The 23,667-nt window shown below is 31.9% G+C and overlaps 1 protein-coding gene across 1 annotated transcript in view; it reads left to right on the forward strand.

Annotated features, from left to right (window-relative positions):
• ZNF654 (zinc finger protein 654) overlaps positions 1–23,667 on the forward strand; it is a 115,357-nt gene that overhangs the window by 71,641 nt on the left and 20,049 nt on the right. Inside the window, 5 exon segments of the mRNA XM_074299800.1 lie at positions 9,965–10,046; positions 16,908–17,043; positions 21,543–21,616; positions 21,618–21,746; positions 22,257–22,396. Coding sequence (XP_074155901.1) covers positions 9,965–10,046; positions 16,908–17,043; positions 21,543–21,616; positions 21,618–21,746; positions 22,257–22,396 — 561 coding nt within the window.

Consider the following 23,667-nt stretch of genomic DNA (forward strand, 5'->3'; position numbering starts at 1 on the left):
ATCTCTCTCCCTGTGAACATAATATTTTTGCTAATAAAATATAAGATCATATTAACTTTTTAATCTACATCATATTGTTCCTGTAATCCACTGTGATTGTGGGGTCCTTTTTTTTATGTGGGCAAATTTTTTGCTCTGTTTCTCTCATTTTGAATTTGTCTAAGTGATATTTAATTCAAGTATGAGATTTTACATTCGTCTTTGTTAAAATTTTCCTTTTTGTCTTCACTCCATTTTTCCAGTGTTTTTGTTTGTTTCAAGTTCAACAAAGTTTTTAAGTGCCTAGTCTGTATAATGAATGCCCTACAGTTAACATAAATGAAAAATAGTATTCATTCAGAGAGTTTGTAAATCCAAAATGGGAGAAAAGGCATATAGACAAGTAAATTTCATAAAACACAGAATATGATATTAGAAATTCAGACAATTATTTTTAAGAATTTTAGGAAATAAGGGAATAGTATTATGGGATTTAGGGAAGATTTTATGGAGGTACTCAAATTAGACCTTGAATGAAAAGAAAAATTTGGTCATTTCAACAGATCAAATCTCAAGGATAGTTTCAATACTTTTTAATAGAAAATAACTTGCACAGGACAGTCATAGGAAAACTTCCCAGGACAGGGAATTCTGGTAGATAATATTGCAGTTACTTCATCAGTCTGCTTCCTTTTTCAATTACTTTGCTTTTCATTTTCTCTTCTTGTCTTCTGGTATGAAAGAATTGAAGTTTCAGTTTTTTTCTCTCAGCCTTGTACTCTAGATTCCATTTCTTTGGACTTAACTCAGTTATTTCAGTTATTTTTCCCTTAGCCTTCCCTGTCAATCACAAGCACTTTTTAGAAGCATCTTCATTCCTTCCTATTCACAGACTTCTCATTTCAAACAGGTATGTGTATATATATCTCCTCTCTCCAATGTTGAAAAAAAATCTTTAATTTCCTACTATCTCACTGGCTATTTTGTCCTTCCTAGCTCTCACTGCCAGGCTTCTGAATCAACTTGTCTATTATATCCATTTTGTATTAATGAATGATCCATTTTCAGTCTCCTCATACATTTTAAGTTTCAAGTTGTCTCCTTCCTTTCTTTTCCACTGTGAACTAGAGAAAACCACCATTTAATTTATATATGTATGTATGTTTGTGTATATGTATATGTGACATATAATTATATATCTTATATAATAATATATTATTAATGTATATGTGACATATAATTTTAATATTGTAACATATAAATTTAATATAATATGTCTATTGACATATAATTTTAAAACCCTATATATACTTTTTATCAGTTCTTTCTCTGGAAGTAGATAGTATCTTCCTTCATAGGTACTTTGTAGTTAAGCAGTTATAATACTCAGAATAGCTTAGTAGTTGTTATTCTTTTAAGGGTATTGCTATTACAATATCCTCTTGATTCTGCTCATTCCATTCTTCATTATTTCATTCATCTTTCCATGTTTTTCCCAAAATCAATATTTTCTTCATCATTTCTTAAAGCATAGTCACATGACAAACATTTACCACAACCTTCTTAATTCCCCCGTTGTTGGGAAGTTAGGTTATTATTTTGTAGTTTTATTTTTATTTTTTTTTTTTGAAAGAACAACATTATTTTTATGGAACATGTTTATATAATTTAGTCATGATAGATTGATAGGAAGACTTAAGAAATGATGCATTCATAAAATTCCATAGAATGTGCTAAATATCCAATATTTGGGCTATGCATAATAAAAGAATATCTAAAATGCATTTTAAAAAATATTGTAACATCTAAGATTATATGCCTTATAAGGGCATGGGAATGTAAATTAGAAGAAAAAAAAAAGTCGAAAGATTTCCCGTTTCCATAAAAATCACTTCCTAACATGAATGCACGCTAGTTGAGGGAATGCTTTATCATTTTTGTTTGTTTATGTGTACTTCTAATATCTACCATGATGCCCTGCATGTAGTAGGTACTTAATAAATGCTGATTGAATTGAATTCCAAAGCATTGTGCGAAGTATTAGGAAATACAGTGACAAAAATAAAGGTCACTGTCTTCAAAAAGTTTAGTTTTTGGAGGAAGATATTTTATGGAAATAAGTAAATATTACTAGATAAAATAGAAGTAGAAGAGATTACAGAGTTTCAGCCCTCTACATCTCCTGCTTTCTTGCACAGGACAGTTTAGAGGAACAGGAAAGTAGAATATAACACCTCATCTTAAGGACAGAAACAGCTTTTACAAAGTTATAGAGGCAAGAAATGAATTGTAAAATTCTAGACAAAACAAAAGGGCTAATTTGGCTGGAAAGTTCTGAAGGGGAGTAGTAAGGTGTGAAATTAGTTTGGAAAGGGAGACTAGAGCCAGATAGAATAAGACATTAAATGCTAAGTTAATGAATTTGTATTTTACCAAAGAAGTATTACAGAGCTACCAAAATTTTGTATTTTTGAAGAAAATGTTTCAAAGGTTCCCTTTAAAGGACTTAAAGCTAGCATGATTGGATACCTCTTACTTATTATTCAGGAGATACAAATATAATATCTGATTTGGCCTATTCCGTAGATGTAGTAGAAAGAATTGGCACAGCCCAAATAAAATTTGTAGCTTGTAATGTATATAATATATATTTTGTGTGTGTGTATCAGCTCTTTAAGGAACTTAAAGGAATTTTAAGGAACTTCAAGAGCAAGTGAGAAAGCATCCAGATAAGATTTATATCTTGCGTGTCCACTCTCATAGTAGATTTATTTCCAGGTCCTATTTTTGATGGAAATTCAAAGGCAGATAGCCTTCTAACTATATTAACCTTTATTTCAGGCTGCCCAAGAATCTCATTCTAAATATCAGGCTGCTCAAGCTTTACGTTTACAATTTAGGATAACAAAAGAGGAAGGTAGGAGTATAGTAAAAAGCCTGTACAGCTTCCTTCCTTTCCATACTCCCTCCAGGGAAGAACCCTCATGGTTTGAGACCCAGTGAAATTTGGTAAATAGATGTGACCCATTATAAATCTTTTGGCCTTCTTGTCTTTTATCCATGTTATAGTAGACACCTTTTCAGGATTTACTTTTGCAATACCAGCAGCAAAAGAGATAGCCTGAGTGGTTATACAAATTTTTGCAATTGTGAGTGTGCCACAAGCAATAAAAACAGATAATGGACCTGCATATATTGCTAAACATTTTGCACACTTTTGTGCACAGTATCAGATTTTACACACTGGCATATCTTTTAATCCTCAAGATCAGGCAATAATAGAGAGGAGAAACAGAGACATCAAGACACTCCTCCAAAAATGAAAGAATGAGGAAGCCACAGGTAACCCTAGAGAACTTCTAAATTTAGCTCTCTATACTATTAATTTTTTAATTTTTGATAAAGATGCTGCTGGCTCCAGTAGACAGGTTTTATAACCCACTGGAAGGGCAGTATCCTGTATGAGCAGCTTCACTGTCTTTAGATAATCATCGGGTGACGTAAGAGATCCAGAAAATGGTGAATGGAAAGGAAAAATAGGTTAACTGCTTGGAGGAGAGGGTTTGCTTGCTCTACAGATGGAGAAGAAATCAGATGGGTGCCAACTAGCCATATTCGCCTTGTCCATCAGGGAAAGACACAAAAAGAGAAAAAAAACCTTGAAACAAATGAGAAGTCCTAAGAAATACCTGACATTGAAAAGTCATCACTGTAACAACAGAACTTCAAAACCAGCAGGAATCATTGAAAGGTTGTTGATAAGACTGTTGCTGAACTTCATAATCAGAAGGAATCATTGGATTCCCTGAGACATGATAAGGCTGATACAGGACTTCAAAATCTGCAGGAATTATTGGATGCCTTTACAGAGGAAATAATGGATAATAGATTGATTTTGGACTATTTCTAAGACTTATGAACATGTATAATTCCTTATGTTGATTCATGTTGTTTGTTGTGTAATACCTCCCATGTTGATGTATGTTATGTATACCTGTTTCAAGGTTAGACCCTTCAGAAACCCACTAATCTGGTTTGATTCCCTATTTCCCTTTGGTGTTTTCATTTCCTTTCCTGAGAAGTCAGGGAGGGTATGATCATCTCCTTTTTGGGGATCTTACCTCTCTGAGAAACCAGGAGGGCGTGACCGCCTATGTTCTAAAACAAAAGAAAGCAGGAGATGTAGAGGGCTGAAACTCTGTATGATTGATTTAAACAAGGGGCTAACTCAGTGGAATTAATAAGACAATGGTTTTCTAGTTTAGCATGGTGATTAATATTTCTCTAGTTTAGTATGATTGAATTAATCTTACAACAAATAATGGTTCCCTAGTGATATTATGATTGGCTTATACTCAGTATGATGAATGAATTTAATTATAATAGAATATTTAAGAATGTCTGAGTTAGACCTAGAGGGGGATTGAATAGGACCTGAACAGACTGGGAGAAGACAGAGGACTGGAGGGTGGAGCACAAGCTCTCAGACTGAACCAGACTTCAAGACAGACCATCGTGGTGGTCTTCCTGCCTCCCCCACAGAAACCAAGACACATTTTAGAGGACCTCCAGAAAGCTACTCTAAGCCCCAGGCAAGGAGACAATAAAGATTTTTGGACTTTATCTCTGGCTATTCTCGTGTTGATTACTCTGTTGAAATGACAAACAGAACACTAGAGAAGAAGATGATTTTTGAAAAGCAACAATAAACTTGAATTTTCATTATAAGCATTTATACATATCAAGATCTGATTTGTTGATTGTCTAGATGAATGGTGTTAAAATGCAATAGGATGTGGTCTCATATTTGTGAAAGCCATATATTGATGTTATAAATATTCCATTGTATTTTTATTTATCTTATTTTACATTTTAATCTGGTTCAGGTTACATATACTCCTGAAGTTCTTATGGAAAATATTAATAATGCAGTTGAAAGTTAAAAATGTGTACAATTTACATATTTGTTTCAGGATTGATGATTGTTCAATGCTTACCATTCATTGATTGTAATTATTTGCTTTCTGTCATGTAAAGTAGTGAATATTGAACTGTCTTAGGATGGAAAAAGAAAGTTGTTTCTGGAAGAATGCCTAGCTGTAGTTTTAAGTATTCTGTAGGTGCAAAGGAAGAGAAATATTAAAATCATGATTTGATCCAAAGATTTTTTTTTTCCAGACTTGACTTTTGTACAGAAATAAGGCAGTACAGTTCATTAGTGTGCTTTTATTGATGGTTTACATACATGATTTTATCTTGAAAGTAAGTGTGATCATGAAATTTGTCCATATTATTTAGGCTATTTTCCAAAATAAGAGTTAAGAAATTTTAGTTACAATGTAATACTTAAATTATAGTTACTTTCTTATGCTTTTATGGCACAGTGAATTTAGTACCTAGACAGGAAAATCTAACTTTAAATAACTTTGTCACCCAGAGCAACTCACTTAACTTTTGTTTGCCTCAGTTTCCCATCTGTAAAATGGAGACAATAATAAAACCTAGCTTCCAGAGTGGTTGTGAGATAAAGTGAGATAATAAAATATTTAGCACAGTGCCTGGTACATTGTGTACACTATAGAAATGTTAGCTATTATTAGCTATTACCATTGAAATATGGGGTTTTTGTATATTATGTGACAGAAATCATTTAGAGTACAGTCAAATATACCAAGTTTGAAAACAATAAAATTCAGATTCTGGATAACCACAGGAGCATTTGAACTAAAAGTCTTCAGAATTATCCATTTCAAGGATTATTTATTTCAGTGTACATTTTAAGACTGATACCTTAGCTTTTCTGAAAAGTTAGGATTTGATTTGAGTTTTCTGGAATTTTTTATTTCTGGATATAGGCAGGCCAAATCAACAAACTTGTCAGGTGATTATTTTGTATGTACTAGAAATGATGCTAATTGCTCAGGATACAAAGAAAGGCAAAACAGACAAAAAATAATAATAACAATCCTTGACCTCCAGGAATTCACAGTTCAGTGGGGGAGACAACATGTAAGCAACTATATACAAACTATGTATAAATGGAAATGTAAGTTAGTCAATAAAGGGAAGGCATGAGTTTTGAAGGGAATAGAGAGGGTTTTTTGTTAAGTTTTCTGAAAGTAAAAGGACTAGAGAAGGTAGCGTCTAACTTTGTCCCAAAATGTAGGGCTCCATTCCCTTTCTTTTAAGGATATTTTGTTAGGTTTTCCCCAGGCCTACATCCTGTGATTAAGAAGCTGAGAGCAGTACCCATGACAGCACATCTTTACTTTGTTTTGATGAAAATCATTTTATGGCATCACTCGCTCTTCTCATAGTGATGTCAAGACCAATAGAATAAAGCAGAAAAGTTTAATAGAATTGTGGAATATAAAACAAAATTATAATAGAAATAGATTGTTTCATGAAGCTATAATCTATTCACAGACTTTTAAAATTTAACATGACTACCAATAGAATTAGTAACTGTGGATCTAGATGTTGAAGAAAGAAACCAAACCATTGAAAGACATCATTCTTTGTTTCATGTATTTTTGACTGACACTATTACATCAGTACAAGAAAAAATCTTGGTAAACTACTGTTGAGACTTTTGGTTTCTGGTTTGGGATTTACCTTGCACTCCATCAATTCAAATTTATTTCACTCTTGTTCCCTGTTGCTATTGAGCTCTCTTATCTCTTCTCAAGTGTATGGGTGGCCCTTTCTGCCAATAGGTGACATAACTTTCTGTTAAGAGAGATTATCCCAAAATGAAAACAAGGTATTTAAAGCAAATTAACCTTATTCATGCTTTCTCTCCATTATCCTTAGAATTGAATGAATGCTTAAAGATAAAAGTTTTCAAAAGTAGAGCTTTCAAAGGTTTGAAATGTGATCATTTTGTCTGAAATATATTCTTGGATCTTTAGCTTTTAATAATTAGAAATGGCATGTTTGACTTAGAACTTAAAAAGCTTCTTTGCTCTTTCCAAATATGAAGTATTGACTAAATGAGAACTGCAGGCAGCTTCAGAAGTCCATTATGTGTTTCTTTGTCCAAGCCTCAAACACTTAAATTGTAAGAAATATAAATTACTGAATGTGAGCTAAAGAGAAAAATTTGTATTTGCTGACATAAGAAGAAATGATATAAATAGCATTTCTGCAGTAACAAAAGAATGAAAATAAAGCAGATGCCTTTCTGATAGAAAATAGTCGAATAAGGTGTATATGGATGAATTGGAATAATATTACAATGTAATATTTACGTTGTAAAAAGCAACAATTAAGAAGATTTGGATGGGAGAAGTATAGGAAGGCTTTTATTAACTGTTGCAGGTGAAATAAGCAAAACCAGGAGAACAGTATAGCCAGTGTTTATAATAACATACATGAAAATAACTGATGAATTGTGTTAAATCAACAAACATTTATATATTTAATGTGTGTCAGGCAGTGGCTTGAACAAAAAAGAAAGGTAAAAACATAGCTCACATTAGAATGTGAAAATGGCGAATGGGGAAAATAATATGCAAATAACTACATAAAAGATATATAAAATATAAACTGGGAGAAAGTATTGAGTTTCAGGGATGCAGGTGATTCTCCCCAAATATACTAGTATCTTGCTTGGGTGTTCCAAAAGAATTTGTAAGCTTAGATAATTTCTGATTCAATAGGCAAAATTTTGTCATAATTGTAATGCTAATTGAATCAGGCTAAATTCCAAAGAGCAAGCAGGTAAATTTATAAGGGAAATTGTTAAAGGCAGAGTAGGGGTACAGAACAGAGCAGGGTAAATGATACATCATAGGATTGGGGTTCACATGCTTGGTGGGAAATTTTGCAATGGGGGTGAAAATGACCCCCTTTCTTCTTTCATGAAACTAAGAAGTTCTTGTTGTTTGACTCCAGATGCAAGATAGCAGCCCAGACTTTTGGATGACAAAACAGATATCCTTCAAGTCTAGTTTAATGTAATAAAAATATCGGGCCCAACTCCTCTTCTTTCACACACATTCTCCAAGCCTGTGCTACATCATTCCCTATAGCTACATTCTTAAGATGTACATCATTCCCAAGGCCAGGTAGTCTGTTGTTTCTTGAAAAGTATTGAGGTCTTTACTACTACAAGGAGACCTCAAAAGGCCTTCTATAGAAGAGAGGATGTTTGAATTCTGTCATTCGGGAAGCCAGAAAAGCTAGAAGATAAGAGTTAGCAAGGGAAAACATTCCAGGCATGTGAGGTGAGATAGGGTAAATATGTAGAACTATTCATCTTTTTGTCATTTTTAAGATCTTAGGTTAATAACCTAATAATCTAAATTAATAACCACTTCAATTCCTTATTTGTCTCATTTGACCTAAAATAGCTCTAGTGCAAAAATTGGAATTGAGTGTCATAGGTGAGGAGCAGAAAGTAGGCCAGATTAGTTAAATCATAGCATGTCAAAAGAAGAGTAAAGTATAAAAAAGATAAGAAAGAAAGGATGGAATCAGTTTAAATTTGGCTTTAAATGCCAAATGAATTTATATTTGATCCTGGAGGTAATAGGTAGGCATTGGGACTTCATTCAGTAGATAGAAAGTGACATGCAGTGATTGATAGAACTATACCCCTCTTTAATGTGCATTCTTAAGGCATTGAGATTATTGCTTATGTTTAATGAGTTTTTCTGTCCTCACCCACCCAGACACACACACACACACACACACACACACACACACACACACACACACACACACACACACAGAGGAGGGGAGAGTGTTAAGCTGTTGGTCAGATTTTATATAGTACAATTTCTCTGAATATAACTTTTATTAATTTTTTCTGGTTTGTTTGAAGAGTAGGAGAGAGAAAAAAATCTAATTTTGAATAACTTTTTTTTAATTGATAAAAATATTTGGTTCACTAGAACAAAACCAGTTTTAAAAGTTATCTTCAATTAAATGCTCCTCTTGCATTTGTTGAGTAAACAAAATTCCTTTATAGATATAAGCACAGAGATAACTATTCAGTAGTCTCTTCTGGTCATTGATATCAAAGAAAGCATAAAACAAGAAATGCATTCTTTTAAAAAAGATATTTGTGACTTTTGTATGAGATGTCCTACACAAATTCCAAATGGAAGAATTCCTTATACTTCAGTTTCTCAATATGTTCCATCCAGTTTGTGAGTAAGCATTTGCTAATTGCATCAGATTCCTCAATACTACAGGTTCTCTTCAGTGAGATTCATACTACTCAGGAGACACACAGGAAAACACGAGTGAATGAAGAGCTTATATTGCCCAGATTGTAATGAATGGATCACATAATTTCAGAAAAGTATTCCTTGGAGATAAAGCTTCTTTAATCTTTTATTTGTGTGTATGTGTACAGATCTCAAAAACACCATTCTTCTTTTGCCCACTCTATACTAATGGAATTTGTCTTTCATGCTATTTTATTTTCATGCTCAGATAGTAATGCTAAACTATTGAATTAATAGTTTAATCATGCTTAGAATTAAGGAAATTATTCTAACTTTTATAAATGTACATAATATTATAGATATAAAGATATCACATGGTAAATATGATTTTCACTTTGTTCTTTGGAAAAAATTGATTAATAAATAAAAAAAACTGTTATTAGAAATCGTATTATCATTGATAGACGCAAATATTTCTTAGTCAATCTGAAGGCTGCTTGCAATGTAAGAATAAAGTTAGAGTTGGCATGGACAGCCACACATAATTATTATGTTCCTACTGTGTGCAAAGAATCTTCAGTATTAATTGTTATGAATAGTGAAGTGAGATTTGTAACTAAGTAAGCAGTTAAGTTGAAGATTATACCACTTAACTGTAAAGGCAGACAATTTGCCTGTGATGATCAGATTTTGGCTAGTAAAAAATTTTTTTTTTTAACTTAAAAATATATATGTGATTCTTGTTATTATGGTAGCATTTTAGACTATTTTAGATCGGGGCAAAACTGAGATTTCTAAATGTTTTTTAGGAGTTTCTTTGAGTTGCTGCTGTTTTTTGGAAAAGATGAATTTTATGAAGAGCCATTAAAGGATATTCTTGGTTCAATCCAGGTAATGAAATTTATTTCTTAAATTTTCTGTGTAAAATATGTTTTATTACTAAAACATACATACATTTCCTATTATTAGCTGGCTTAATGATGTTGTAGTTGTAATTTTCAGATGGCTCTCACAATCTTATTACAATATTAGTAGAGAAAAATATACATACAGTCTTATTCAATGAAAAACCTAATTATTTTACTAATAGAGTAAATATGTAGAACTATTCATCTTTTTGTCATTTTTAACATCTTAGGTTAATAACCTAATAAGCTAAGTTAATAACCACTTCAATTCCTTATTTGTCTCATTTGACCTAAAATAGCTCTAGATTTTGTTTTTGTTTTTTTAATTTTTGTATCCTTAGAAGGTTGTTAACTTGCATAGGGGCCAATTAAAACTAGTTGGAATAATTAGAAGGAATAAAGTGACATAGTATGAGGAAAGAAAAGGATTTCCAGTAAGTATAGGTTTAATCCTTTAACAGACACCATGATAACATTCAGCTCTTTTGCAATAATCCTTCTGTGCTGATATGTTTATACCAAATTCTATTTGAAGAGAAATTTTGACAGGTATTTCTACCATTCCTTTTAGCAATTTACAACAAAAGATGATGTACTTGAAGCATGATATTCAGATTAATTCAGTACATCCAAATGCAGTATAAGATATTCTTAGCAAAACTTTTAAGACTTTTCAAAACATTTTTATGTTTGGAAAGTTTTAAACTTTTTGAGTTCTTTCTATAGGAAGATATCATGGTTCAGTATACATGGAAATCAGAGGACTTGGGTTCAAATTTTACCTTTTATATTTAATATTTTTGTATTCTTGTACAAGACACTTAGTGTTTCTGAAGCTTTGTTTCTTTAGAGATTTGGACAAGATGGTCTTTTAAGATCCCTTCCAGATCAAAATCTATGATCATATGAATTTACAGGGCCTTTTTGATGAATTTCTTGAGTTTGAGCATAGGAAATTAGTTATAACTGATAGATAACAGTTCTTAAGTTACTAAAGGAAGCACTTTTCACCAAATTTATGTTTCATAAAAGGTCAATATGTATGGATAATCCTACCTTAAATACAAAATATTTTGAAAAATTATCAAAAATAGTACATATATGAATGAATGTATACACATATAACAATCTCTGAATGCTCTGGGCAGCTCTCTAGCAGAGAAATTGCTAGACTACTTTGGTAGAGGAGTTCCCTGTGTAGTCTTTGTGGCTAAAGGATAATATTTGTCTTCATAAGTACAAAATTTATACTCTTACGTGCCATTTCTTTGGATTAAACAAAACATCCCCTTGGGCTTGACACTAACTGGCTTCATTGTTAGTGAATATGGTATATAATAAAATATTTTCTTTGAACAAATAATTTAACAACAATGGAATCTATTTTTTGAGAAAATTAAAGTCTTTTAAAGGGTCAATTCCTTTAAATTATAATGGGAATCTACTTTCTTCCCCTAAGAAGTGGTTAGCTTTATTCCTCCTTAGAACCAGATCTTTAATCCTTGGGTCACTTTGGGGATATGTTCTTAACCAAATATCCAGCTGCTTGGTGGGTAAATCATCCTGATACCATTAATAACTTTCCTGTGTAAAATATGTTTTATTACTAAAACATACATACATTTCCTATTATTAGCTGACTTAATGATGATGTAGTTGTAATTTTCAGATGGCTCTCACAATCTTATTACAATAGTAGTAGAGAAAATATATATAGTCTTATTCAATGAAAAACCTAATTATTTTACTAATAGAGTAAATATGTTTTGTTCAGTTTTTCTGGTCTTCCCCTTCACCTGTCTATTTATCATCACATATCTCACCAGACTGAGACTATTAGAAATGGAAGGGGCTTTAGAGATCACATAGTACAACTCCCTCATTTAATGGAACAAGATATTGCAGCCTAGAGAAAATTGGCACACTTGAAGGCAAATTTCTAACTATTAAGTTTGGTGCTCTTTCCATGCGTCCATATTCCCTTTTCAGATAATGTATAGAAAATCTTAGAAAAGCTTTCAAAACAATTCTGTTATAATACAACATGCGCTTTCCTAAAAAATAAAAAATCACTGTGCTATATGTGAATGCAAAATCTCAAATAAAAACCATAAACTTTTTTTTTTCCAAATTTACAGTAGCATATTAACAAAAAAATGCATGATTGTTACAATAAATGCTGGCAACCTCCACAGACACAAACTGCTGTTTAGCCTAGGCTTAGGTTGGCAAAGTCAATGGTCATAGTGAAAGAGCTGCCTTTGGTGCACCACAACTCTTGGCCGTGATCCCATGATAAAAATTAGAGAAAGAGGGACTGAGTGGCCGTGATCAGTCCTTATCTGCCCCCTGCTCCTATACCAGAAAATATACAATAAATGTGTTACTTTACCTGGGAAAAGACCAGAGGTTTACTGTAAAAGTGGGTGTTGGAAGAGTTGCAACTTTTGAGTTACTGTAAAGTGATGCAGTATTCTGTATTCTTGCAGAATGAAATTTAACATAAGCAAATGAAAGTCACTTTTTGCTTAAATTGTTCCCCAGGATATTAATCATATTGGAACAAATTCATGTTTTCATATGAGCATTATAACAGAAATGACTGTACTTTATTTAACAAAGGAAAAGTTTGCATCCACTTAAACATTTGGGAGAAAATAACTGTTTCATTAGAGGCACAAAGTGCTGAGAAATAAAGAATGGCTTTTGCTCATGAAAGCAAGTTTTAATGGAAGAGAGACACAGGTTAATGCCAAGGAGGAAATGCCTTAGAGAAAAAGAGCATGGATTACTTTTTACTATCTCACTTTTTCATCCTTTTGGATCATTATATTTTAATGTGAATCTCTACTTATTAACAGGCAGCAATTAAACACCAGTCTAGAATGACACTATTCTCCAAGATTGTGTCTTTGTTTTATCCTGGAAGAAAACAATTGAGAAAGAAAGCAGCATAAAAAATCTCATCACTTTGTTTATTTCTAGTATTTTACTCAAACCACAATAAGTCCATATGTTTATACTAAAACTTTTCCTTGCTTTATAAGTCCTAAATAACACCGACCTCCATATGATAGTGTAAAAGATCCCTTTTTACACTATGCCAACATTATATAATGGCAATTTCAGTAATTACATAAATCCACTTAAATAGGGTTTAAATCATGGGAACAAGATGATAATGGTTTTAATGGTTCTAAGTGTGTGTAACACTGCTATTGTTTTTTAGAAGTAGGAATTAATTCGGCATGCTGTGAGTCTGCAGTGTTAGGTTTTTTTTTTTTTTGTTTTTGTTTTTTTTGCTGAGGCAGTTGGGGTTGTGACTTGCCCAGGGTCACACAGCTAGAAGTGTTACTGTTAGCTTATTTAAAAAATAATAATAATAACAATAATCATCATTAATAGCATTGAGTCAAAATGAAAATATTTTGAGGAACTTTTCTAAGCAGGTTGGACCCATATATATTAGTTCAAATTTCATATATATATATATATATATATATATATATATATAAATTCTTGCTTAAGGTCTATAATAGATTTTTGGGATTTTTGGAAGAAATTATAATAGTTTTTAAGTAAAATAATTTAACTTTATGCTATATTTGGGTTATGCATTTTTCTGTTATCTTTAGATGTTTATGCTTAACATAAAATAACAACCTTGTTATGAAGAAAATTATATAATTTGCTTTCTGGTTTTGACACAAATAATCTTTGGTCACATGTATTAAGTATTTTAAAAAATGAGCAGGATATTTAGGTATGTTGCACTATATCCTTATGGCAAAGTGTAGTTGTCTAAAACTTTTGAGAGATTGTATCTTTTAGAAAACTTAGTAAATAAATACTCCTCATAGTAAATGCTCTTTCATTACCACCTTGTTTAGGTCCAATTAATCTTAAACTCCCCCTTCCCTATGTATCTCCAGAAAAGATAATATTACAGTTGCCTCATCACAGATAACTCAGAAGAAACAGCCAGGACTGAGTAGGCAAGAGTATGCAGTAGCTTATTTAAATCTCACCTTTACTTCTTGTGTGTTATTTGGGCCAAAAGCCAACTCTCACATAGTGAATCAGGGTGGTTTTGGTTTTATCATAGTATTTAAATGAGATGTTTTTCTCTGACACAGAAGGGACTGTTTTTATATATTGGAATGGTCAAAATTTCTTCAGAAACTATGTATAACTATCATTGAACAATATCAAAATCTTTCTCTTAATGTAAGAATATTGCTCTAGAACATTTTTGCATTATAATGTAAACATTCATGTTAGAAACTGATTTTAAAAACTGATCTAAATTAATGAGATCATTAAGACCTTGATAATTTCCTGAAAAATAATTTTTAGAAGAAACACTTTTTTCAAGTTTGTGGAACATCAGCTTGCTTTGGCAACTTAGTGCTTTAAAAAAAAATTACCTTTTTAATGATGTTATAAAGAAATTAGAGGAATAAAGAAGAAATAGATGTGTGCATTGGGAATGGATTCATGACTAAATGTAGGATAGAAAGGGTCATAGAAGATATAAGTGAATAGTTTTGTTTGGGCAAACCTTTTTAATTTTATAATCAAATCTGACACAATTAAACTAAAAAGGAAAACAGGTAACTGTTAAAAAAAAAAAAAGTCTTTAAAGCAAATTTCTCTGATGATCCAAGATATATGATGAACTTATTTAGATTTATAAGAGCATTTTTAAAAGCCATTTCCCAATAGATAAATGTTGAAAGAATTTGAATAGAAAGTTTTCAAAGGAAGAAGAGAGGCAAATTAAATTAACGTTTAGATTCCACTTCATATCCATTAGATTAGTATAGCTTGAAGGTGAAAAATAACAAATGTTGGAAGAGCTGTAACATAGCGTATAAGCACACAAGTACTATACTTCACAGCTTTTACTAAAGCTGTGAATTGAAACTATGGCTAGAATGTTACCAAACTGTGCATATACTTTGATTTAGTTATACACTCTTAGGCCTATTCCCCACATAGACCAAAGAAAGAAGAAAACCTACATGAACAAACAGCTTTTTGTAGTAATCCCAAACTGGAAACCATTGGGATATCCACCTATAAAACATTCATTATTCAGCAAAAAAAAAAAAAAGTTCCATATTAGCCATGTTTAAACATTTATGCCTCTGTTACACAAATTATACTATATGCATGTAGTGGAATATTACTGTCTCATAAAACATTATAAAATGGATGATTTCAGTGAAACTAAGATCTATATGGAGAGTAAAGTGAGCAAAATTAGAATGATTTATAGAATGAAAACAACTTTGGGAGACTTTTAGAACTTTTGGAAATTTTTTTATTAATGCAAAGATAAAAATCTAGAAGAAAAAAAAGTTGGAAAGTTTCACTTTCCTGCCTGAGATGAACTTAAAATTTGAACAAAGATGTCGTTTTAGACATAACAATTGTAAGAATTTAATTTGCTAGACTATTGGTATTTATAATTGTTGCATGAAATTTAAGAAAGGTAGACTGAAGCACATTCTCTCTGAGCAAAGTAAATTTGTTAACAGGATGTAAACCTGTTAATAAATAGGTCAATAACTTGCTTTGATTTATTCTAGTAGAAAGAAGCATCCCTTTACTAGATTTTCAGGGAGTACAAAACAAAGAACAGAACAGGGAGGATTGTGGGATTGTTGGCAAAATGGTTACATAGCTAATAGATGGGAAACAATATGAATGGTTAGAAATTGGGAATTGAATGAGGTCAATGCCAATAGACTTATGATGGAGAGAGCCAACTGCACTATGGGGGACTAAATGTGTATCACAACATAGTAATTTTCACCTTTTGTTGTTGTTTGCTTGCTTCTTTTTTTTCTTTTCTCATTCCCCCCACCCCTTTTTGATCTGATTTTTCTTGTTCAACAATATAAATGTGGGAAAATGTGCAAGAGGAATTGCACATGTTTAACATATATTAGATTACTTGCTGTCTAGGGGAGGGCAGGATGAGAGGAAAAGAGGGAGAAAATTTTGGAGCACAAGGTTTTGTAAGGGTGAGTGTTGAAAATTATCTTTGCATGTATTTTCAAAATAAAAAGCTGTTAAAAAAAAAAAAAGGAGAAAGAGAGAGAAAGCAAGAAAAGGGGTGGGGGAATGAAGGCTAGTAACAGCCCTGTCCTTCCCTCCTTACAATTGAGAATTATTCTTTGTTTGAGTCAATCTGGAAAATTGGACTTCTTTGGATAGCAAACCAGATAGCCTTGAAGAATAACTTGATGGTGTCAAAATGTAAGACCAAACTCTTTGGTACCAACCCACATCCCCAAGGATAGCAGCATTCTCTGAGGCAAGAATAGAGCAGTGATAAGCAAGAAGACTATTTTCTAAACTTGATCCATTATAGGCTGTTGAATTCTGAAGAGAAATCTGACTATAAAGAGTTATAGGATAGAATCAGTAAAAAGCAAAAAGAGTAAAGGCAAAATTTTTTCTCCATGATAGTTTGTTTTGTTTTTTTAATTGAGGGGTTACAGTAGGAAGGAAAGATAATGTTTGCACAATTAAATTTTTTAAAGGATGAAAAGTAAATTGAATACAATAACTGAAAAAGTAAAAAATATTTGGAGAGTAAGGCAGAAGTTATTTTTTACATAGTGTTTGATTTGAGAAAGTTAGTTTAAAAATATACCATATGCATATAAGGTTGAGTACATGGAAAAGTTGCCACTTTTAATATGAGTATTCAACTGAAAAAGAGAATTAAGTTTTCCAACAGTATTTTTTTCTTTATTTCATTAATCACATAATAATGATTAAACTTTTAAACAACGCCTTTAAATTTAGAAAACTAATTTCTCTTTTGTAGGAATGCCAGAACCACCTCAGTAGATATGGAAATGTGAATCTCCAACTGGTAACTCGAATTATTAGAGATGGTGGACCATGGGAAGATCCAGTCTTGCAAGCAGTTCTTAAAGCCAAGCCAACATCTCAGGATATAGGTATTTTAAAGCATATGTAGAGTAACATCAAATCCATCATGTCAATATTTGTTTATTTCTACTATTAAATAATTGACTTCACTGTTTAGTGAAAATAAAATGGGCAACGTAAGCATAGTGTTGCTTTTACAATTGCTATACCTGGCTATCTTTCCAATGTTAGTTATTTTTAAGTATATTTTAAATATATGACAAAACTTTTCAACAGTGAGGTAATTCAGGCCAATTCCAATAGATTTGTAATGGAAAGAACCCTCTACATCCAGAGAGAGAACTATGAGGAATGAATGTGGATCATAACATAATATTTTCACCTTTTATTGCTGTTTGCTTGTTTTTAGTTCTCTTTTTCCTTTTTGAGCTGATTTCTCTTATGCAATGTGATAAATATGGAAATATTTTAAAGAATTGCACATTCTTGGATCCACATACATTAGATTAGATGCTGTCATAGGGAGAGAGGGAGAAAAATATGGAATACCAAATATGGAATACAAAAGGAATACTTTATCTTTTGAAAAAGATAAAGTTTTCATTTAGAAAATAATAATAAACAAATATATGTATGACCATAATGACAATATACTAAATATATGACTAAAAAACAAATCTCAGACTTAATGTTAAGATAAGGTAAGTACAATGTTAATGTAAACTTCCGAGATTACAAATGAAAGTCTTGAACATCTCACACCCATATCAAGAAAAAATCAAATTTGGCATGTGGTATCATAAGCAAATTAAAGGAGCATGGAAAATTTAGATAAAGGAAGAGTTTATGACCAAACATGAGATGGAGAGGATTGCTAAAAATGTATAATTTTGATTCCATTCCATTAGAAAGAGTTGGCACAAACAAAATCAATGGAGCCAAGATTAGAAGGAAAGCAGGAAATTGGGGGAGAAATTTTCTTTCATTACAATAAGTTTCTCTAGTAAAAAACCTCATTTCTCAAAATATAGGGAACTAAGTCTCATTTATAAAAAGAAGAGTCATTCCCCAGTTGATAGTCAAAGGATGTAAACAGACATTTTTGGTCATATGAAAAAAATGCTCTAAATCACTATTATAAAAATGCAAATTAAAACAACCCTGAGGTACTATCTTATGCCTATCAGAATAGCTGACATGATAGGAAAGAAAAATGATAACTGTTAGAGTTGATAGGAGAAAACTAAAGCACTAATTCACTAATAACTGGCCCAACCGTTCTGGAGGACAATTTAGAAATATGTCCAAAATGGTGTAAAGCTGCATACTCTTTGACCCAGGGAAACCACAAAGGAAAAAAAAAAGAAAAGGACCAATGTGTACTAAGAATCTTTATAACAGCTCTTTTAAGTGACAAATAGAGAATAGGAAATGGAGGGGATATTCAATTTTGGGCAATGTATAAGTAAGTTATGGAATATGATTGTGATGGAATATTTTGCTAAGGAATGACAAGCAGGGTCTTTTCAGAAAAACAGTGAAGATTTATATGAACTCATGCAAAATGAAGTGAGTAGAACCAGGATTCTGTTGTACACAATAAGAGCAATATTGTACACAATGATCAATTGTGAAACACTTAGCTATTCTGACCCGTAAAATGAATCTGATTGTTTTTTGTCCTTAGTTCTCACATGCAAGTGAACTAATGGATTTAAATGAGGGAGGACTGTACAAAGTCAACTGCTTCACTCTCCCCTCCAAAGCAATATTGGTCCAGTGCCTAGATACAGGTCAGGACGACTGGAGATGGCCCTGGAAACTTTGGCCTTTTTAAGTTAAAGTCTTCCGCAAGTTTCAGTTTGACTGAGGTTGCACCCATTTAGTGATTAAGGCTGGGTAGTAATTGAGGCAAAGAATCTACTCTTTCACCTAATCCAAAAATATCTAAATAAATAAATATGAGGGGAAGACCCTTACGGTTTCTGGCCAAATCAGAAATAACTGCTGTTTACATTCAATCAGGATCTAAACCAAATGGGCTTGGCTTTCAATTTATTTATCTTGCCTTTTTCTTTGCTCCTATGGAATGGAAAATATATTTTGCATGATTCTACATGTATAATTAATATCATTGCTTGCCTCCTTCAATGAATGTTAAAAATTAATAGTAAGATTTATAAATAGTAAGTTTCGAAACCAGCTCTTTAGTCCAGTGGCATAATAAGCTCTTAGTTCTGTAACAAATTTTAAGCATTGAATCAACTGGCCCAGCCAATTGAATACAGAACTCTCTTCTTTCCAACTGCTACTTCTTGAGATTTTTCCCTTACCTTGCTCTGAAGATTCCTCCTTCATTCAAAGATCTTGTTCTAGACAAGATGCAGAGTAACAAGGATGAAGGAAGAGTTAGCAATTTCAACTGATCACTGCTTTCTCTATTTCTCTGGTCCTACTGCTCTAGCTTTTATGATCAAAATGAATAGGAGAGTTACCACATCTTCCGAAATGTATATGAATTTTATTCTCAGACTATCACTTATATGGATCTTTTTTCTTTTAAGATTCAAATGAAGAAGTGAGGGAAAATGGGAGAGGTGATGAATGTTAGAGGAAATCTTTTTCTGATTTTTATCAATAGAATATCTCAGAAGTTATCAAAAGGCATTTATTTGGTTTGTACAAGAGGGTAGGGTACAAGCTTTTGTTCCTTTTCATGTGAAATTGGTGGGGGGGAGAATAAAGCTTATGAAGAAGAAGGCAGTAAATTATACTATATTATCCTGGAGCTCCTTCCCTCTCTCCACCATTCCGAAAGTACTTGGGACACCAGACAGGATTGAGACATAATTGGCAAGAGAAATCTGGGGTCCCTTGGTCTCTCTCTCTCTCTTTCCAGCCCCATCTTCCTCAGTAACCTACTCTGCAGAATCTTCTACCTCAGGGCACAGGAAACGATATGTGCCAGAGGAGTCCTTAATCCTACTGCTAGAGCTATAGACAACATGAATTATTAGTGTTCCAAATCAGAACTCTGAATGCACTGTAATGCTGTTTATATATAGTAGTTTGGTTTTATGGTATATGTACTATTATATTCTACTTAAGGTACTTTGTGTTGAATTTCTCTTTGGCTCTCTTTAACTTGTACCACCTTATATTTATTTATGCCTATTGTAGGAAAGGTCATTCTAATTAAAAGTAATAACATGTTAACAAGTGCATATGTAATATATATATAATCACATATATTGTCATTCTAATTCCATATAAATAACTTAAAAACACAAGTCATTAGTAAGTTGGAGACTACCTATATTTGAAGGCATATTGGAATTGGTGATAATTTATGTAGGGGAAAATGATTAATAGTACAAGGAGAATATATTATAAGCTTTTATTTATAGTATTAATCATAATTTTTAAAGTAGAATGAATTTCCAAAATACTCATATCTGGCCTGTACACACTTGTACATTATTACTGTTAATAGAATCTAAAGAAGCATTGTAAACTAGTGGAATGAAGGTTGGCTGTAGAGTCACAATGACTTAGAACTTCTGAACAACTCACCTTTAAATCTAGTCTTTCACAATTATTAACTGATGTTACTTTGGGAAATCCACTTAACCTTGCAGTGTCCCATTCATTTCTTTCTTTCTTTCTTTCTTTTAATTTAATTTTATTTATTTTATTATTATTATTATTTTTAATTCTGAGGCAATTAGGGTTAAATGACTTGACAGCTAGGAAGTTTTTTAAGTGTCTGAGGACAAATTTGAACTCAGATACTCCTGATTTCAGGGCTGGTACTCTATCCACTGTGCCCCCTAACTGCTAGTCCCATTCATTTGTAAGAGCATTTCTAAGTTGCAGAACAGTTGTTGCTCAAGAGAATTTCTTTACCTAAAGTTCCCTATAAAGATGAAATCTTAGATCCAAACCAAAATAACAATCAAAATCAAAGTCTAAATTTAAATTACCAAATAACTACACTTGTCACTAATTTAGATTTACTTTCCCAAAATTAGTCTAAATTAGTAACATTTATAGAATTTGAAATAGCAAAATCTAAATTAAAATACTAGTTCTTTTTTAGAACTCACAAAAAAATTGATAATTTGAGTGACTGACAAAGTCCCTCCTACCCCCCCCCCCATTTATATAACTCACTTTCTAGTGATTAATCTTCATACACAAGAATGCACATGGCACACACACACACACACACACACACACACACACACACACACATATGCAGAGTAACAAAAATTGGCTTTGTCTAAAATTATACACCTCATTCCAAACCTTTATTCTACTAACCTTGGCAGAGAACATGTGATTAGTCCTTTGAAGCTACAATTGATTACTGATCAGAGTTTTGAAGTCTTTAGATTATCATTATCATTTCATCTCTTTTCTAATCATAAAATTAAATTTTAAGCAAAGCATAATAACTATATTTTGTAAACTGGAATGTTAAAGTAAAATTTAAGGGAACACTGAGTTTCTAAATTCTATTTTTAAAATAACATCCTTTTTTTTTTTTTTTCTTTTCTAATATAGTTAACAAAATATTTGAGCTCTGAAAATCCACTGTTCTTTGAACTGCGTGCCAGATACCTTATTGCTTGTGAACGGTATACCAGAGGCAATGGCTCTTATCAAATGTTGCATAAATCACCCAGATATCAGTAAAGACTTGTACTTCCATCAAGCATTCTTCACATGTCTGTATATGTCACCATTAGAAGATCACCTATTCCAGGAGGTACTAACTGAGAATAAATTTCAATATTGTAGTGACATAGTGGATGTGTATCTGCATATTATTTTTTAGATTAATTTTGTAAACTATAAGAAAGCCCCTAACCAATTTTTTTCTTTTCTAAGTAAGTTATTTCATCTCATTTTTATGTTGAATTACAAATAAATAACAAAACAAATAATGAAAACAGCATAATAGACACCAAGAAAATTTGTGTTGAGCTTTGGATATAACAGAAAGAAAGTCAAATAAGAATTGTGAAAACTTAATAATTGCCTTTTAAACTAATTCTTGAGATATAGAATATTTAAATCAATTATTCTGACCTCTACTTTGGAGAATGATTCTGTTCCATAGATAACTTTTATCAGTTCAGACATAGACCTTAATGGAAGAAAATTAAACATCAGTTACTTCTTCTGTAGAGTAATATGGAATAATTTAATTTCAGCTGTACAACTATTTGTATATTTATTTGTATTTGTATGAACCAATCTTATTTTAAACTTATAGCATGTATTGAGAACTGATTGTAAGAATGGAATTGATATCATCTGTAACACCGAAAAAGAAGGCAAGACTACATTAGCCTTGCAGCTCTGTGAATCATTCCTAATTCCACAGCTCCAGAATGGGGACATGTATTGTATTTGGTAAGTTTTTCTAATAAGAAACTCTCCTGGTATGAAGGGAGAGAATTGTTGGGTAGCACAGTTTGGGATGTATGTTTGCAAAATAAAAGTGATTTAAGAATATTAGGTTTTTTTCCTCTGAATAGTAAAGTCTCTTTGTATTGACCAACATGAAAATTAGCCACTTAAACAAATCTTCTAATATACTTAATATATATTATTGTCTAGTTCAGAGAATTAGAGATAAGGGGGATCAAAAACTTTCTCTTTTTTTAAATATAGTTTTTTGTTGAAATACTATGATTTATGGAGCCATTTTTTAAAATTACCTAGTTATCTTTGAGGTAAAATTATAACTATTGTAGATTGGGAATAGGGAAATTTTTTCAAAAAATAATTTACAAGAAATGTTTAAGAAAAAGCAGCATTCCTGTCAATTGCAGCAGACATCTGTTAAGTACCTATTCAAAAAAAGGAGCTATCCCAGGCTCTAAGGGCTCAAAAGCAAAATACAGCAGTCTGTGCTTCAAAGACTTTTTCTTCAGATAAAATTTGTCATTTGTAATGTGCCATAATACTTTGTAAAACTATCAAATAATTTCCTTTTATTTCTTATTACTTTGATTGTCCATTTTAATTTTAAAAGAAATTTGGTTTTTTCTTACTGAGCTGAGCACAATAATTTGCAAAGATCTTGAGGGAGAAACATTTTTTTCCCCTGAATTAACTGATTGAAAACTCCAAATTATATTAGTTCAAAAGCTTATTATAAAAATGTAATTATTATCTTCCTTTTCTAATAGATTTTATTCAAATGATTGACCTTTTGCTTTCTTCTCTTTTTTTCCTGTTTCCTTTCTTCTCTATTCTTTTCTATATAACCTCAGGGGCCTTCCTCTAATCTTGAAGTATTCTCTGAGGCTCCTGGTTTCTTTCCAACCTTTCTTTCAGAGTTCCTTCTTTGTGGGCCAACTTCCCTTTTATCCTCATTCTATACAGGCAGAATGATATAAATGCATGAAAGATATATCAATATGTGCAGACCCTAGAATAAGGGAAATTAAGAATTTATTAATTTAACAGAATTATCAACTTTTCAAATAACTGTCAATATGGACATGAAGGAGTATATCCCTTGTTCTTAAAATCTTCTTATGGTAAGGGGAGGTTGGGGAAGGCAGAAAGATACAGCAAACAAGCATTTTTTTTCTGTGAGGTTCCTCTGTTTAACTCAGGATAATTCACTAATCAGCCTAGAGTCATAAATACAAGTAGCTAGGCCCTCACCCCAA

The sequence above is a fragment of the Sminthopsis crassicaudata genome, chromosome 3, assembly GCF_048593235.1.
Source record: "Sminthopsis crassicaudata isolate SCR6 chromosome 3, ASM4859323v1, whole genome shotgun sequence".
NCBI classification, from domain to species: Eukaryota; Metazoa; Chordata; class Mammalia; order Dasyuromorphia; family Dasyuridae; genus Sminthopsis; species Sminthopsis crassicaudata.